The sequence below is a fragment of the Haliaeetus leucocephalus genome, unplaced genomic scaffold (genome assembly GCF_000737465.1).
Source record: "Haliaeetus leucocephalus isolate CR32 unplaced genomic scaffold, Haliaeetus_leucocephalus-4.0 Scaffold556, whole genome shotgun sequence".
In the NCBI taxonomy this organism is placed as follows: Eukaryota; Metazoa; Chordata; class Aves; order Accipitriformes; family Accipitridae; genus Haliaeetus; species Haliaeetus leucocephalus.
In genome coordinates, this window is record NW_010972992.1 from 4,924,838 (window position 1) to 4,943,347 (window position 18,510).

General features: G+C 46.4%; 1 protein-coding gene across 1 annotated transcript; it reads left to right on the forward strand.

Moving 5' to 3' along the window:
* Window positions 1-870: 870 nt before the first annotated feature.
* Window positions 871-11,319, forward strand: GPR157 (G protein-coupled receptor 157). The gene is made up of 4 exons (XM_010577370.1): window positions 871-1,247; window positions 7,735-7,948; window positions 10,399-10,593; window positions 11,098-11,319. The coding sequence occupies exons 1-4, from the start codon at window positions 871-873 to the stop codon at window positions 11,317-11,319; spliced, it is 1,008 nt and encodes a 335-aa protein (XP_010575672.1).
* Window positions 11,320-18,510: the final 7,191 nt, after the last annotated feature.

The window sequence follows — 18,510 nt, forward strand, 5'->3', positions numbered from 1 at the left end:
GGGCAAGTTAGAAGCAAACAAGGACATGTTTTCAACTTGTAAGTTCTTTGAAGGGGGGGGGGAAGCATTTTCTTACCAACAGAAGTGTAAAATCTGTTTAACGTGATAGTGAACGCTCTATTGTGTCTGCTTCTTGTTTTCTGCCTCCCAGGTTGCAGGATACGGCCGGAGTCAGTGCTGGCATGTTTCGGAGTAAAGAACGTGGAAGGTAAAGATAACGTGGGTGCCACCTCGGGAGGGTGAAGGGGCCGGGGGGAGGATAACCTCTGATCCTGGGGATCTGACCACGTACGGTTCGAACTGTGTGTTCTGCGGAGTTGAGATAGAGAGAGAGATATATATATATGGTTCTGTCTCGGCAAGGGGTTGGGAGAGTTGTGCGCTCTCCTTGGGGAAGAAAGGCATCACGGATGGCTTTTAGGAGCCGATAGTTAAAAAAACCATTTAGTTCTGAGTGGGTTCCTTCTGTCACGTTGCAGCAGGCAGTCACGGCTTGGTTTGGTTTTTTTGTTTGTCGTTTTTATTTTAAGAAAAGAAGGTGGGGTTGGCGCCCTACACGGCAGTTTTCTCTTTCGTGCCCTGCCGGGAGCGCTCCCAAACCCCCGCCGGCTGCCGGGATTTCCCTGCGGGAAGCGGGGCCGGGGGGGGCCGGGCCGGCGCTCACATGACGGCCGGGACCGGGGCCGGGACCGGGGCGGGCCGGGGCCGCTCCCCGGGGCTGCCGGGCCGGCTCCCCTCCCCGCTGCTGGCGCGGCGGTCCCCCTCCCCTCCCGGCTTTTTCTCCCTCCTCCTCCTCCTCCTGCTTTTTCGCCTCCCGGCCGTTCCCGGGACGGGTGCCCCGTCCCTGTGCCCCCTCCCTCCGTCCCCGGCATGCCGGGGCCTTTGCCTCCTACAGAGCTGTACGCCTCGGAGCGGGTCGTGGTGCTGGCGTCCTGCGTGTTGTCCTTCGTGGGTTCCAGCCTCCTGGTTTGCACCCATGCCCTGTGGCCGGAGCTGCGGACCCGTCCCCGCCAGCTCCTGCTCTACCTGTCGCTGGCGGACCTCCTCTCAGCCCTCTCCTACTTCTACGGGGTGCTCCAGGACTTCGACAAGACCTCGTGGGACTGCGTGCTGCAGGGCGCCCTGTCCACCTTCTCCAACACCAGCTCCTTCTTCTGGACCATGGCCATCGCCCTTTACCTCTATATCACCATCGTGAGGGGCTCGCCCACGGGCACGGGCTTGCTCTGCTGCTTCCACGTCGTGAGGTGGGTGCTGGCCCCGGGAGACCACGAGGTGTGGACCCCCCTCGCACGAGGTGTGGACCCCCCTGGGGAACCCACCCCGTAGCCCACAGCCACCGCGTGTGGCGTGCTCCGCTCTGCGACGAAGCGCTTGGATGGTTGCTCGACACGCTTGCTCGTCGCTTAAGGATAGCGTGTCCTTCTCAAGGGCCCTTTAAACAAGGATTGTGCTGTCTTGTTATAACTAACCAGCCCTGCTTATTTGCCCCCTCCGCTTCCAAGTGAAGAAATGGGGATGTGGAAAAGTTAAAAAATTTTTTTGCTTAAGGTCACATAGAAGAATCTCTGGCAAGAAGTAACGACTCTGAAAATCCGGGCTTCTGCTTTCCCTTCCCAGTCTGCTCTGATGTCCTGGAAATAATACCATGAAACTTGTGTTTGCGATACCGGTCTGCTGCTGCCAGAACTCCTGTGTTTGGGATTTGTTTCCGCAGGTCCCTGACTTACTGGTGTCGGTCTGGTCTGTAGATCCTTCCCCTTTCCCCAGGCAGGTTGCTGTAATTCAATACTCGGAGGAGAATGTAGCCTACAAGTGAGGCGGCTGCTAGAAAGGCACTCTGTAGGTTGTTTTGGCATGTTTGATTGAAAGCAAAACAAAACAGACCACAGTGTAGCTTTATGTCTCAGTTTCTGCTATTTAGCAAGCCGATTTTCCACATCATGTTTAGTAAAAGCTTTCATTATGCAATTTGAGCTTGTGGAATCATGTGCTACCTCCACGCTGAGCAAAACAGTGATCCTTTAGTCCTCTGGGCTGCCAAGTTTTTGCAATAAATTATTAGAGGAATGATTTTGCTTAAAAAAAAAAAAAAAAAGGCCATCAGGGCTAGTAATGAATTTTCTTCTGGTTTCTTTGTCAAATATTTGTCACCTTTTATTTTCAAACAGCATAATTTGGGAGACGATTGAATTAGAGTTGAGTCCAGGTAAAGGTGGGCCAGGGAAAGACATTAAGGCTAAGCCTGAATCAGGGAGGAACTTCAATTCCTGCCCTGCCGGTTCTAATTCTTGTTTGACAGCAAGGTCCGTGTGTGAGGAAGCCCGAGGTGACTGCACACGCATCTGGGTACACCAGGCTCTTGTTGGTGAAGTTGAAATAAGATGCAGTGAGACAGTGGACTTTGTCAGGTTACTTCATTTCGAGTGAACAGAGTTGCTCTATAAGAATTATGGAGAGGATGGAGTGCCAGTAGAGACCCACACGTTGCCTAAGGAACAGAAAAAAGTAGTCCGACTTCTTTACGGGCATGCTGTTTACATCAGGGTACATCAAAGAGTTGATGCAAATCTGGACTGTTTGTAGTTTTTCTGTCTGCTAATCACTTGTTGTGTGGCCTTTGGCTGTACTTCTCCATTTGGTTTAATGCTTCTCAAAGTGCAGAAAGAAATGGGCAGATTCACTGAAATAATGTTGGCCATAATCTGGGCACTCTTAAAGCTGTAAAAATCCTGAAAGATTGCTCTAACCCTGTGACAGAGAGGAAGGGAGCATTCAAACTGAACTTCCTCTGAGTGAATTTGCTAGGTTTATTTTCAGGTCTTCGCAGTAAAAATAAAATGACACCTTCTGTTCTTGGTATTGATCAGTTCCACTTCCTCTGTTTAAAGGGCAATACAGAGAGCTTTCACTGAAGACCCATTGCCAGGTTCTGCTTCATAAATGACTCCTATTCTGTGCAGAGCAAGAGTTTAAAGCTTCTTCCTGCTTTATGAACTGCATAAAAAGCCAGAGAAAACAAGTGAGGACCTGTTCTCTGCTCATTCCCTTGTGACCCATCTTCCTTCTTTCCTTCCCTGCACTTTTATCATTACCTGAGAACTCAATCATAAAAATCCAGTTCTGGACATCATACTTGGAGATGGCTTCCCCTCGCACTTGCTGGCGCTTCCAAGTCCTACTGGCTGGCTGTGGTGCCGATAGCCTAAAAATCAAAATTTTGAGTACCACGCAGGTAGGAACTGCTGCAACTGATAAGAAAAGCTACTGGTCCAGACATTAACTGTAGAAGGTAGGTGAGGGAGACCTGTCTAGGGCAAAAGGAAAGGTGGCAAAGAGCAGATGATGTTTTAAGGATTTAAAGATAAGTTTCCAGTATTTTTGTCTCGGCAAGAACCTGGGATTCCCCGCCCCGTTTCATAGGTTACTAACGCGGTCATGCAGCAACCATCGTGTGAAAAGTCATTCTGAGACACTTCTGGAAGGGATTCAAGGCAGGACCGAGTTTTGTAATGCGTGTTTCCTATTCTTTACAAGCAGTTACTCATAAGGGGCAAGTGTTTGTAAAGATGAATACTTTTTTCATGTTGAGTATAACCAGAGACTGTTTGTTCTTTCGCTGAGTGGAGCTGACTAAATATATATTGGAAGTCAATACCTGAAATTTTCTTTTTAGGGAAATTAGGATGTCACGCTGGATCACACCTGTCAAACAGGTTTGTTCCTTACGGATTCATGTGGTAACACATCCACCTAGCCTACTGCTAGACTAGAGAACTACAGGCTCTGTTTTGGTTTTAAACTTGTTGAGCTCAGATGAGCTTTGAAAACAAGCTTATAGTTAGCTTTGAAAATATTTATGTAGCTGTAAGGTGTAGGTTCTGGCATCCAGAGTGTAAATTTCCAGGCTACCTCACTTGTTCGGGATTTCTAAATATCAAGTATCATTTAGTTGCGTAATGTCATCTTTGCTGTGAGAGTAGTTGATCCAAACTCAGGGTGAGGAATGGACCAGAACCCACCTTGGGATTGTTTCTTCCTTTGCTTTTGATAGCAATTGCTGCCAACTTTTGAAGTATTTATATTTCATGATCAGGCTATGCAGATGGTTATAAGCATATATATGCTTACTTTTATATGTAGATATAAAAAAGTAAAATATGTGTCTGTGTGCTTATATATATGTTTATAACTATGCACATACATGTATATATGTGTGTGTATATATATGTATATATGCATGCATGTCCGTGGAGTACTTGGGGATCCTTTCAGGTACTACTGTATTGTACATCTGTGGCCTCAAAGGACTGCCTCATGCGTGATTGGGACAGTGCCAGTGCTACGTTTCAGAACTGGACTTAAGTCCCTGAGTGTTGCCTGTAAGGTGCAGAGATCTCTGGAAATTTGCTATGCCTCTATCATTTAGTTTATTAAAGCTTGTAGGCCAGGCCAACCGAAGAGCGAGCTACTTGACTGCTGGTGCCTTTGGTTTTAAATTCTTGGATGCTTCTCTGGGAGGAGTCTCTGCTTGGTACCTGGAAGCTTGTACTTTGGTACTGCAAACTGTTTAATATTTGGGGGGGCGGGGGGAGCAAAAATTAAATTGGAGCGGATTTGGTCTGGAGTTCTGCTTACAATGTATGCTCAAAGCTCTTCCCTGAAATTGGCTGGTATATCCAGAAGATTGATTTTTCTTTCTTTACAGAGTAAAAATTCCTGTCCCCAGAAGGAGTTGCCTGCAGGCTTGCTGGTAGGATGGCTTGTTGTCTGACCTGTGCAGGCAGGTGACTGAAAATCTTCCCTGCTTGTAAGAACCTCTGGTGGGAAAAAAAAACAATCCCCCCCCAAACAACAAACCAAAAACCAAACCAAACAGCTGTGCAGTGTAAATCAAAATGTGGTGTTAAGCAATCTGACCCAGGCATACCGAGGACGAGAAAACCAATACAACTTGAGCTGTATGCTACTATAGTTTAAGGGTTCTTGTCTTGCTTTGTATAAATGCAGCATTGGTGTTAACGTGGACAGATATGCTGGGTCGTGTGTATTTTTATTAATAGATTGCTGGGGGCTGTATTAGGGAAGTAAGTACTGTTGTATTTGCCTTAGAGATGGGATTGCCAGCCTTTTTACAGAGACGCAAGGAGTAGTCTTCTTTCCCTTCTCTCCCACACTGATTGCATTTAGATCCAAGTGTGCTTTTGGGAGGCCCAGCCTACGTAATTGTCCCGTCTTTGGGGCTCAGAGTAAAATTTCTGCCTCTGTGTTATCTTGGATCCTTTTTATTCCAGTCTTTACATATGCCTTTGGTGTATAATAGTCTGGTTCTTCTGTTCCTCCATTCTTCTAGATGAGTATAAAGCATTGGTATTTTCCATTCCTTGGGAAGCTGTCATTTAGGGGTTCTTAAGAATACTCAAATCACTAGTCTCGGTTCTCCTTTCCAGTTTTCTAAAATGGAACTGAAGTTCACTGAAATGCCCGATTACTTTCTAGATTCTTTCTAACTTCACTCTGAGTTTGTAACGCTTTGTCCTTGGTGTTAGTTGTAATAGCCATCTGATCCCAGCACACTATTTCAGTGAAAATTAACTGCCTCATGTGTGGCAATTTTCTTCCACATTCTTCCTTTTACTAGTTAGATACTTGAAGATTTTTTTTAAGTCCCTTCCCTAGCGGTCTGTTATTTCCTACGGTTGCCTCTCTTACTGTGTCTGTATGTACTTACGCTGTTCTCTTTAATATCCATGCCTAGTAATTTGACCTGGTTTTATTTTCTCATATAATTCCTTCAGTTTCAGGTCACTGTGGAGATCATTATTTAGGCAAATTAGTTTTTTAATACACTTCCTTTTTCTTGGTGCTGCACTCATTTGTGCTTGTGTGTGTTAATATGGTTTCTTTAAGGAAATGCCAGTTCTCTTGAATTCTTTACCCCAGTGGTCAGTTCTTCCAAGTGTACAGAAATTTGAATCTTTCTGAATCTGTAATCCTTGTTTCCAGGCAAATTACCATTTTTACCAAAATGAGTCTTGAGTTTTGTGTAGAAATTTTTATGGTGGTGGCAATGTTTGGAATGTTTTTAGAAAGCCTGCTCTGATAATAGCACGGGGAGGGCTTCCTGCAGCAGAACTGTCCTTAAATAACAACACTGGCTTGGATTAGCACTGGCTGTTCTGAACTGAACATTGAAACAAAATGTTCTAACCATGCTAAAAGGTTGACTCTGAATTTTTTACAGCATTACATTTACATCTCTTTTCTTTCGTGAATAGGTGAACGCAGACATTATTTAAGAGTAGGAAATGGGGTATTTTTGAAATCTAGTATTATGGAATTATCTCCAATTTTTCAGTTGGGCTGTGGAATTTCAGATAATCAGATCTAGGCAACTGCTGGTTGACTACATAGTCTGGTGCATGTGAAACTGATTTTAGGAGGAAGATTCTTTTCATGTTCTCTGCAGCTGCTCCAGGCTGTCAGTGAAGGTCAAGTGTGAACTAGGAAGGTAATGAGAGCAATACAGTAATGGCTTTGTTTTCTTTGCATCTGGAGAGACCAGGAGGGTTTTGCTGGAAGCTCAGTCTGAGCACTCTCTGAAGCATTCGTGTCATTTATTGAAGGAGTGTCCCTTGTCCCTCTTAAGGCTCCACGGAACCTTTCTCTGAGGATGAATAGGGGAAGGGCAGGTGATGCATTCAGTTGAATGCAGGGCAGTATTTCAGTTGGGCAGTAATTTGTGAGTTGTACATCACGGGTTAGGGCAGGCCTGTAAAGTCCTGGGTATTAACAGCACCCAGGAAGGGGCTGAGTATTTTTACACTTGAGCTCATGGAATTTTTCAGTTCTTCCTCGTGGTTTTTTGTGGGTAGCCCAAGCTGCTGAGTGACTTAATGCACATGTGTCACCATAGTTACTTTTCTTCTAAATGCTTCCCTATATTTGCCTCTGCTGTCAAGAGAGAAGCCAAAGTCAAAACAGAGCTCCAAATTATGTGAATATGGCTCCTCTTTGCTTTCTTCGCTTTTTGCTGTTACTGCCAGTGCTTTTCCTGGGGAAGAAACTTGCCCTTTGTCTGTCAGAAATAATCCTTTTGCTCCCAAAATACTGACTACACCTCCATTTAAAAAACAAACCAACAAAAAAACCCACTGATGGAATATAATAGTGGATTTCTTTGTGCACTGGTCCTTTGTGTGCCAAGTGTCAGTTTAGGAATCAGAATATGGGATTTGGTTGCTCGTGTTCTGAAAGCTCTGAATCAGCCAGCTTGCTCTTTAATGGCTGGGTCCTACGGGATAGTCACATTGTACAATGTGCTGGCCTTGTCAGATCCTCGACCTCACCTGTATCCAGGAGAGAACGGGAGAAGGGGAGTAGGCGAGATGTCTCTTGTTCACCTCGCTGGACCCTGACCGCTTGCTATGCGGGCCAGGTTCCAGTTTGGAGTGTAGCACATCATTATGCATCTGTCCTTCAGGACTGGGGATCCAAGATCCTTAAGTGGGTCCCTAGGAAGTGGATTTGCAGTCCACGTTCATATGCTGTCAAATACCTGTTTGTCAGTCACTTCCCTTAGGCTTGATGTAGGAGCCTCGATGTTCTGGAATATCTATTGGCATCCCATCTGAAGAAGAATCCCTTGGTCTGTCACCTCTTTTCCCTGAGGTGTGGAGGGACTAAACTGAGTATGTTCTTGACTTAACCGTGCTCTTTGTGTTCTTTCCTCAGCTGGGGAGTCCCTCTTGGCATTACGGTGGCGGCTGTTGCTCTGAAGAAGATTGGCTATGATGCCTCCAATGTTTCTGTGGGCTGGTGTTGGGTCAACTTGGATGCAGAGGATCGGGTCTTGTGGATGTTGTTAACGGGGAAAGTTTGGGAGATACTGGCCTATGTGACTTTGCCGGTGCTCTACATTCTCATCAAGAAGCACATTAATAGAGCGGTGAGTATTTTGCTGCTTTCAGCTTAGGTTGCAGACTTGCTATGTGATTATATCCTCCCATGCTCTGAAGATTTTGCTGCATATTTAGTAGCTACTCGGGCAGGAATTGCTTCATATACCGCTGAAATGCACTTACCACTGGGAGAAGCGGTACACCTGATTGAGCAGCCTGCAGCATCAGGCTTCACTGTGTGACACTTCTTCACACGGTGACTTAGCACAAGAAAGATGTAAAAGCTTTTTGAGAACTTATGGGGTTATGGGATGTACATGAGTGAAATGTAAATCCTACAGTAAGAATTGAAACAGGAGGTGAAGGACAAAATTCAGCTTTAATCAATCTTCCACAGCTCCACTTGTACCAAGCCTGAGTTTGGCATCTGGATTTATGTAACCTCAGTCATTTTAGGAATTCTAATGATAATTAGCGTTTATGAATACCTGTTTTGTATTAGCAGCATAAAGTCCCATTTGGGAGCCTCGGCACTATAGCATTAGGCACCATATGCATACACAGTACAGGAAGACACCCTGTCCTAGGAGGTTTTCAGAATTCAGAGGCTTATTTGCTGCTGTTCCTTGCGAACACAAAGAATCCAGGCATCTAGGACAACGTTTGCATAATAGAGAAATCTAGATGGAGAGTGGCAGAAGGAACTACATCCAGAGATTCCCTTTTTCTCAAAGTTGTATTAGGGGAAAAAAAACCCCACATCTGGATAGATGTCCTTCTGGAAAATGCTGCCACTGCAAACCTGCTTGCTGTGGTGCAGCTATGGCAGTCACAGTTAGGGATAAACACAAATCTGGTTAGGGCAGGATCCTGCAGATGAGTTGGAAGAACAACGTAGTCTTAAGCACTCCTAAGGGTCCCGGGAAAGGGTTTGCTAGTGCCTGTCACCGTCGCCTGACATAAATCAGACAGGACGCTGTGTTCCAGCAGCCGTCCAAGATAGCAGCGTGACTGCCTGGAAACCTGACCCCCCACCTGGCCAGGCTCTTACCCTCTTGCTCTGCCAGGGATTCTTGGGCGCTCTGCTCTCTCTTCCCCACTCCCAGTCCTGACCCTCTTAACAGGAGCAGTGCTGGGGACAGGCAGTTGTCACTCTCGGCCCTCATAATGAGGGGGCTAAGGGCTGGAGCAGCAGCACGCAGGGTCTTCTGGACTTGAGCATCTCTCCTCTCATCCGTAAGGATTTTGCCAAGCCTGGTAGCCTGCTTACTAAGCCTCTTTACTGGCAGGAGGTCTCCCATTTCCAAGGAAGAGCAATAGGCAACTAGGGCTGCGTTTGGGGTATATTAATGGCTGGAGTGGGTTTTGCAGGAGTGGCTCCTGCACAGTCAGAGGCAGGAGAAGTGATGGAAATAGCTGTTGTGGGGGACGCACGCAGGGTGTGTACAAGGCGTGTTCCAAATGGGAAAGGCTGCGTGGGAGTGGATGGGAAGCTGCGCTGAAAGCCCTCAGCAGGGTTTGACTCAGGCCGCTGTGCGGTGTTGTCACACAGCTCTGTTCTGAAGGAAGGTGTCAGGACTGGGAGTACTGGAGTGAGGGAGAATACTAGGCATCAAAGTTGTGTGTGCTCTGTAGCCCTGATGGTAGGAAGAATAGTTTTCTGCCGGTCAGCTAGCCTGAGATTTAATCCCTTCACCCACATTAACATCATGTGGCCCATGTGCTGATTTGACCTGCTCTCCCCCATCCAGGAATCTGAGTGCATCCTGTAGTTTCTGCCATGAGAAGGTCTCATGGGCCTTACACCTCCAGCCACCCTTATCCAGGGCACAGATCCCTGAGTTTTTTCAACACGTGCTAGTGTATAGAGGTTTGCTGGCTTGTCCAAATCCATGGAAGCCCATTGCTGACAGTATGTGGTCAGAAATCAGGCAGCAGGTTCTACGCAAACATACGGAAGGAATGGTTCACGTGGACATAAATTCCTTGTGGGACTTGCTGACCGTGGCTGTGGTGAAGGCTAAAAGTTTGAATAGTTTCAGAAGGATGAGCCAGACTTCTCCCCATATATATATATATCTATATATCTCTTCCCAAGGCCAAACCCTTAGCCGTGCATTTACAAAGCAGTAAAGCCAGCAGCAGTGGGGCCAGGCCACTGGCCCAGCAAAACTGTTTTGTGGAGCACCACATATTTTTTTCTTTTTTACATTGTTATGACCTGGTTTCTTGGCAACTAAGTAGTGATGTTTGTTAATATAAAGCTTTAGTGGGACTCTGCTAAGGGCTGGATATCCTCTGTTTGCTGCTCCTCGGCTTCAGCAGGCATGTTTGCATTAGCAAGCGCAGAATGTGGCTGAAGACTGGTGCTCATAACTGTGTCCCTGTTAACTTCCTGCAAGATGCAAAAAATATAGTTCGCTTTGGAAAGAATCCCTGTAGTAAATGTCCAATGTGTGTAGCTCTTTGTTCACATTTTTGTCTCCCTCCATGGAAGCACGCAGCTCTCTCAGAGTACCGCCCCATTCTCTCAAGAGCACCAGCATTGCAGCCCCGGACTTCCATAGCAGATAAGAAGTTGATCCTCATCCCTGTCATCTTCATCATCCTCCGCATCTGGAGCACTGTACGGTTCATTCTGACCCTCTGTAACTCTCCTGCAGTGCAAAATTCAGTCCTGGTTGTCCTGCACGTAAGTATTTGTCAGGAAATGCATTAGAAGGAGGATCTGGGAGGGAGATAAGGCTTTGTTGCTCTCAATATCACTTTTATGCGGCAGGATGCAGCACGTTGCAAGAGCATCTGCTCCCTCCTGGCAAGCGCTGTCTGGGATGCTCAGCAATAGCTATTTCAGCAGCATCTAGTGGCTACAGAGAACAACTGCAACAAGAGTGTTGGGCAACGCTGGCTGCTTGTAGGAAAAGCAGGGTCAGCCCAGAAATGTTGGGTGTCTGTCCTTCAGCAGGGCTCACCCTGCTCCTGCCCTACACCAGGCTGTAGAAATGGCAACCCACAGCACCCATCTGTTCTGCTTTTGGGCGCGAGGTTGCTTTTTCTGAATCTATTTTTCTCATTTAGGTGGAAGTTGCTGACTGTCAGTTGGGCAGTGCTATAGCTGGTCTGACACAATGTTTGCTTCTCTCTGGGGAGTACCCGTAGGACCCGCACTGGTTAATTCCTTTTCTTGCCCTCGCAGGGAATTGGTAACACGTTCCAAGGAGGTGCCAACTGTATCATGTTTGTCCTTTGTACGCGGGTGGTCCGGACTCGGCTGTTTTCCTCCATTTGCTGTTGCCACTATGATGAGTTGGATTGGCCTTTGCAAAGATCAGACAGCTACTGGCAGCGCCCACAGCCCCACAAGGACAAGGATGTGCCAGGCCCTGAGCGGACGAAACCCCTGCTTTCCAGCACCTGAGCCTGGGCTGTCTACATCTCAGTGTTGATTTCTTCTTTTCTGGGTAAAGATCTCGTGTGAATCTTTCCTCCTCTGCCTGTGCACAGCTTCCATGATGTGCGGGGTGGGGAACAGCTATCAGTAAGCAGTTGATAGAGAGGTAGGTTGCTGCTGCTGCTGGGGGGGGTCCTGTCTGACTCTACAGTGGCTCCCCATCATGCTCCTTTGGGGTGAAACCATTTATAGAACTGATCCACTCCCCTTCCCTGTGAGCTGGGGTAGTATCTCTTACTCAAGCCTGTAAAATGAGGAAATAGACTGCGGTGCTGTCTGGCCCACAGGGACAGGACACCAGCAAAAACTGAAGAAGAGGAATTAGTGGCTCCTTCTGTTGTAAAATACCGTGCACACATACGTTTCTTCAGTCCTGCACAGTTCAGATGTATTTAGTGCCCCGAGTATTCCTCATGCGGTAATGCAATCCCTGCTGCCGATCATCATAAAAAGAAAATGAAGGGTCGGTTATTCACCCAACCTTACATGGAAAATCTGTAGGAGCCAAAACCTGACAGAAGCTCTTCATCATTTCAGATACAAGATTGGACACTGATGCCTTGCATTGGTCTAGTTGTGCAAGCGTCTTATTTCCTTGCCCTTGACCTCATGAGTGATAGTTGGAGAACATGCAGGGGTGTCAAGACTTAATCCATTTAAGAGCACTTGGGATTAGGGTGCTGTGTGGGTTTCTGTCTCTGAAGCAGATATTGATAGTATTGATAGCCTCTTCAGTAACAGCGTGCAGCTGAAGGGGGTAAAAACCTAGAGCAGCCGTCCTGACTGCTTAGGTAAACGTAAACTGTGATGTGCTGGGAACTGCAATCTCTTCAGAAAGAGTATGAAATCCTGTGTATTTCTGCAGCTATACTTACCCCGCAGGTCACACTCAGTAAAAAGGGCTGAGTCTGAAAGGCAGCAGGCGTGCCTGGGTCAGGGGGCACAGTAGGGGTTGAGCATCCTAGAAAGTATTGGATAGATTGAGTAGACCTCTCTCATGTACGTCTGTTTCTTGTCCTCCTGGACCACAAAGGCCCTCCCCCCAAAAAAAGGATTTTTTTAAAATCAATTGACAATTCTTCTTAATTCGTATAACAAGCTTTTGCAAAAAGAACAGGAGCCTCATGAATTGCCTGGGGAGAGAGGGCAGCTGTCGGGCTCCACTGTTCCAGGCACCCAGCTGTATTTTAACAGCACGTAGAACAGTTAAATAATACAGTGATCTCATGGGACTATAGGCAGAGGTGAGTCCCTTTTTTTCCTCAGTTGAAGACTTGGCATTAACTTTATTATTATATTAATATATTTAAGCCCCCTTGTACACAGGCTGTGCAAACATGGGAAAGTGGAGTCCTCAAGAGCTCATTAGCCTGTTTCATGGGGCTGTAGAGGGGCTTAGCTCTTCAGCATCCCTAGAGTCTTTGAAGGGTAGATGCAAGCATCTTATCTCTGGCACAGATGACTTCAAGAGGTTTTCCTCCTTTCAAAAGGCTTTTTTAAACTTCTGAAAGCTAAGTAGCAACCTTGGTAGCTCAACCTCATGTTAATCCCACGTGGCTTGGAAAGAAGAGCTATGTTAAAAACTTCTTGCAGAAAGGCAGGATCTTAAATTTTACCAGACTTGGAATTGTGCTGTGTTCAGTTTTTTGGAGCCAGCCCTGAAGAGAGGAAGTAAAAGTGTCTCCAACTTGGCTTAAGGAAAAACAAAGTAAGACACCACAAACACAAAAACCTACCACAACACCCCCCTCTCCCTCCCCCCCAAAACCCAACACCCAAGCCTAATCAAAACAGATTCCTTTTTCTCAGTTTGCCTTTTTCCATAACAGAGCTCTGAGAAATGCTTTGGGAGGAATGTGCAGCTCGACAGAATTACATTTCCAGCTCCCAGGGGTTCAGAGAAGCATGCTGGTTTGCAAAGGCCAGATACTGGCAAGAGCACCTGTGCTGATGCAAGTGGAATGTCTCTGGTCATCTTCATGTAGGCGAGGACAGAGAAGGAAAAAAACAGCCAACAGAGAACCTCTTAGAAGCTGACTGCAGCCTAAATATAAACAGTGATGGGGTGCAGAAATGCTTGACTACTCCTGGCAGGTCCCCCTCAGTCTCTGGCATGAAGTGCAAGGGTGCTGCTGGAGCGCAGTTCTCCCTACAGCCTCAGTTGTCTGTGAAGATGCCTCTGAACTCTTTCTTGTCAGGCATGGACTGGGGAATTTTAACTGGGATGTTTTTGAAGGTGGCTGAGGTTGGGGTACCTGGCTGTGCTTTAGGAACGGGTCCATCACGCCTGTTTTCAGCTGCTGCAAGGTGATGTCCCTGCAGCTTGAGCTGCGGCAAGTTTGTTGTCCTGGCTTAGGGCAAACCTGTGCGTGCTGGCTGCAGGAAGACGGGGCAGTCCTGGATTTTAATTGTGCTTCATTTTGAGCAGGTGCAGGATCATCCTGGAGTCCCACAGAGGGAGCTGAAGCCTGGGGAAAAGCACCGCTGGAGTGGCTGAGCAAATGGAAGAGGTCGCAGTCCTCCTCGACGTTCAGATACCAGCTGCTTTGGTCTTGAACTTTGCTCAGGATCCTCTGGAAGATACTGTTTGGCTGTATCCCAACTTCCTGATCTTCTTTCTTCCCTCCTTCCCCTCTCCCTCCACTATAAACCTTAAAAATTTTGGGGGGTTTTGCTTTTCTGTCTGACAAGGCGAATGTGTCATGAGTTCTGGGGCGAACAAATATCGCGATGATAGGAAAGCTTCAGTAGCTGCTGAATAGGACTATCCTGGGCATGGATTTCAGTCCTAGTGTGTGAGGTCTTCCAGGGAGCTCCAGACTAGCTCCTCTTCTGCACTTGAATGTGGACAATAGTGTGCGAACATGTTTGTTTTGTGGTGGTGATGGATGGCTCCTCTCGATGGTTTATTCCTCCTCCTTGGTGGTTAGGGATCATAATCAGGGTTTGTGGTGGCAGCATGCTTATTGCCTCCTGGGAAAATCTGATCTCTGCAGACTCCCTTGGTGCTCAGGGATATCTGGGTGTACCACCCCAGCCTCCAGCAAGGATAGCCCTCACCAGCAGCAAGAGGGTGCCTGGCATGTGCTCTGAACTCCAGATGTCCTCTGGTGAAGCACAGGCTACGGTCTGTTCTTGCTTTGGGAGTGTTATGCCAGCGCTGGGGAGGGGATGGTTTTTTGTTTGCTGTTTGGACAGTGTGTTACCTTATTTACAGCTCCTCACTTGCTTGTTTTTTAACATTTTCTCCAACTTCTACAAAATAAAGTTCTGTTATTTACCAAGATGTTGTTCAAGCATGTTGTGATAGGTCTCGGCACCTCGGAGAATTTGGATGAGAAACTGTTGCAAGATCTTCCTTCAGGTTTCTTTAGTGTCTGCCTTAAAGACCAAGGCATGTACAGGAAGACAAATCTTTTCTACCTATTTGTTAGTGTGTGGGTCTTGTTTCTCTTCGGCTCAGTTGACCTTATGGACTGTGGCTTTCAGCTATGTGAGATTATAAATGGTACGTAATCATGAGATTACAAATGGTGCTTTCTCCAGATGAGGCCAGGCTATAAGGTAGGTGGGACTAATGTTGGGGAGAGCTGGTGCCATCCCAGGACTTGCCTGAATAGAGAAAATTCAAGTCATTATGGGGGAAAAAACCTGAGGCGTGGGCAGGCTGACAGTTGAGTGTGGCTTTGTAAGGTGCCATGTGATTCCAACCTGCGAATGAGCTTTTCTCAAAATAGATTCAAATTTCCTTGGCCATCTCACAAGCCTGGAAGCAGCCAAAACCCCGGTGTAATAAGTGGTGCTGGACCATGGCTATATGCACAACTGATTGAGGGACAGTATTTTTTACTAGGGTTGCACAATGCTTCCCATCTGGGATATCTGCTTTTCTGTGGTTTATAACTCTGCCTCAGATTTAACCAGTTGATCCGGGCAGGTGAGGAAAGGAGTCCAGATGCTGTAGACAGCATGTAGAGGGAAACTTGTTTGTTCTGCAGTGTTAGAAGTGATTGAAGGCTCCTTGCAGTATTTTGGCTGCTCTGTCAGGGGCACTTGCAATGTGTGCTTTGTGTCTACACTCTGCCTTCTGACTGCATGACAAGCATTTGAGAAAAATGTTAATTTGCACATCAAGGATTGTCTTTCAGTTTATCCTAAATATTGCCATCCTCGGGCATGTCTTTGCTGCTTGGAGCTCCTACGCTCAGTGTGCTCCAACACATGGACTAGGGTTGATATCAGAATGAAGCGGAGGGAGCCGAGCCGTGTGCTGGTTTCCAGTAACTCTTGGGAGGCTTTTGAAGTTCATGGAGAGGTTTTAAGTATATAAAGACAGGAAGAGCTGTATGTGTGGGGAGGGTGCTGGCTGCCTATTATGGACTATGGGAGTGGAGCCTGGGGAGGGGAAGTAAGAAAAGCTAGGTCTGCAAAGAACAGAGCTTGTTAAATAACAAGAGCTGGAAGGAAACCACGGCTGGAAAGATGAGAAGGACTTGGGGTGGTTGGAAGTGGAGTTGGAAGTTTTAAGACTGACTGGATGAAATGAAAATGTTGAGTGGAGGAGAGTGGGCTGTGTGAAGGAGGCGGGAGTGGGATGCAGCTCTGGATTGAGGGGAATAAAGAGCAAAGGGCTGTGATGGCTGGAGGGTGCTTGCCAACGCTCTTTCCCCAAGCAGGAGTTGGTTAGAACTTGGTGAGTTCACCCCTCACCTATACATACTCTCAGTACTTGTTATACTACTTGCCGGTACTGTTGATACTGATTTGATCATTGCAAAATCCATTTCTCCTTTTTCCCCCTTTTTGTCGTCTTCCCAAGACTTGAGTCTAATTGAGCAAGATGATCCCTGGCTCTAGGAGTGAACCATAGTTCTGTAGTACAGGAGGATTTAGGCAATGTCTGTTTTACTTTAAAACCTAGAAGGTGTGTGTTCAACAAACCGTCTGTTTGCAAGAAAAGGATAAATCTTCTTGTTGCTAAAGCGGAGGAACGTCTTAGAAAAGTAATTTCTGGTTGTGCCACTACTATCTTCTCTTCCCATCATGAAGAACAGTTACAGAGACGACACCAGAGTACTCTAATGCTGCCAAACCTAATGTTTGTAAGACTTATGGTTGCATAATACAAGTCATTCCTGCTGCTGAGAAGCAGTGTGAATATCTGTTGTGCTGCACTGAAATCCATGTATTTTGCAGTCCCTGCAACCCTATAGGGAACTGCAGAAATTGGTGCAGAGTGGCATGAGCTGGCAAAAGGCAGGTCTTGGCTGGCACAGTCAGTATTTCTGTCCTGGATTGAAAAATGAACCCACTAAGGTCCGAGAGAGCAGCATGGGTATTTGGACGGTCAGATGCTTCCGCTGAACAAAGTGCAGATGGGGATTTAATATCCAAGCATTCCAACGCTTTCTGAAACATCTTCTGGGTCACACAGCACCGCCAATAGAGAAAGGACCGCAAAGTTCTCGGACCAACTTAGCAGCTTGTGATACGGTAAGTTTACAGATCTGTCTGCTCCTTTGTTTTTATTTTGGGGATGCGTCTGCGTGGCCGAGGCTCTTCTGAGATGGTCTTTGAGGGCAGCAATGGAAAAGGAAGAAGGTTGGCAGGATGCTGCCTAGCATTGCCGTTGTGCAGTGACAATAGGGTCTCGTTTACCTTTTACTTCCAGAGCCTCATGTCTGCTACTGTTTACCTGCAGAGCGTGCTTATTTATCCAGCAACCCCCTTTCCTATTGCGAGGGGATCAGACTGCCATATCTACCTCTTGCTTAATTGGCTGGAAGCCATTTATGCAGCTGATAAAGCGGTATCTCTGTATGACTTATTTGCAGGCAAGTCATTTGTTACTTAAATTATTGTTTCACCTTGAGGCCCCTGTTGTAGCTCAGGACTGCATATGATATTGAATTAGCCTTGACTGAACATGCAATTCCTTCCCAAAATGCAGGTGAAAAGGCTGATAATGTCACTCTTCTGGACATACACTGTGGGATGTCTCCTAAGTCTCTTTACTGCAAGCATTGCAATCAGTATACTGCAGCGTGGCTGACTGCCAGCTCCTGATCTAACCATCACTTTTGTGTAGCTCACTGCTAATGTTCTCCAGCAGATTTCTTCTCCTGGAAACTAAGCCTCCCCTCTTAATTTTTGCCAACGAGATCAGGATTTCATAGGATCCGGTTTTGAGCACAGACAATTGGGCTGAGTGTAAATAGTTCCCTGCACACGTGCATGGGAACTCTTACCATGTGGTGGACAAGTGCAGAGAAGATAGAGCTGAGTTAATGTGTTCAGGCAAATGCACTCTGGGATGAAGAGCAGATGTAAGACACTTAATATGTACTGTAGTTGAAATTGAAAATGTGCTTGTAAAATGCCTATAAAATTGACTCTCTACTTGTTAATGGCTCTGTTCTTTGCCCAAGTCCAGTAGGATCTCAGCTGTTGAAGAAGTTATATCCATGCAATTGCTTTGAAAGTCCAGGAAGTTCATTCACCATCCTGTCTCCCTTCATCAATCTCTTCCAAGATCATCCCAGTGCCAATTACTACCTTATGGATGTTGTTACCAGAATCTTGCTGTGATTGGCAAATATTCAAAGTGTTCTACTGCCATAAGCAGATACTTACTTTGATGAAGGATTTCTGATGGCAAACATACATGTCCTGTTTGAGTTCTGTATGTGTCGAGATGATTTCTTCAAGTTCAGGGAAGGAGTTTAAAGACCATGATAGAGAATTCTCCTTTCTTTAACAACTGAGTATCAGGGTGGCTGTCATTCTGCCAAGAGCTCCCAGAAGAATGATGGTGTCTTCAAAGAACAGGAATTTCATGGAAGAAGTTTGTCCTCATTGCAACTTCCCCACCCCTGGGGCAAAATGGCTCACTTTACATTTTTTCCTCTTCTGGCCAAAGATCTGTGAAAATGAGAACTGAACTAGTTGCTGAGTGAGCTATGGCCTGTCCCGTTTGTTTTGGGGTGCTTTGAGCAATGTTTGAAGGCAGCATGGGAAAAGCTGAGTTAGCTCAGAGTGTCTTGGTTAGTGCCAGCTAGCTACATTCTCTCAATGGGAATGCAGAGGAAGGTAGAGAAAGATGAGTTATGGGTGAAATGAATATTCTGGTTTGCATCTCTCTTCAGTTAAGACACCATG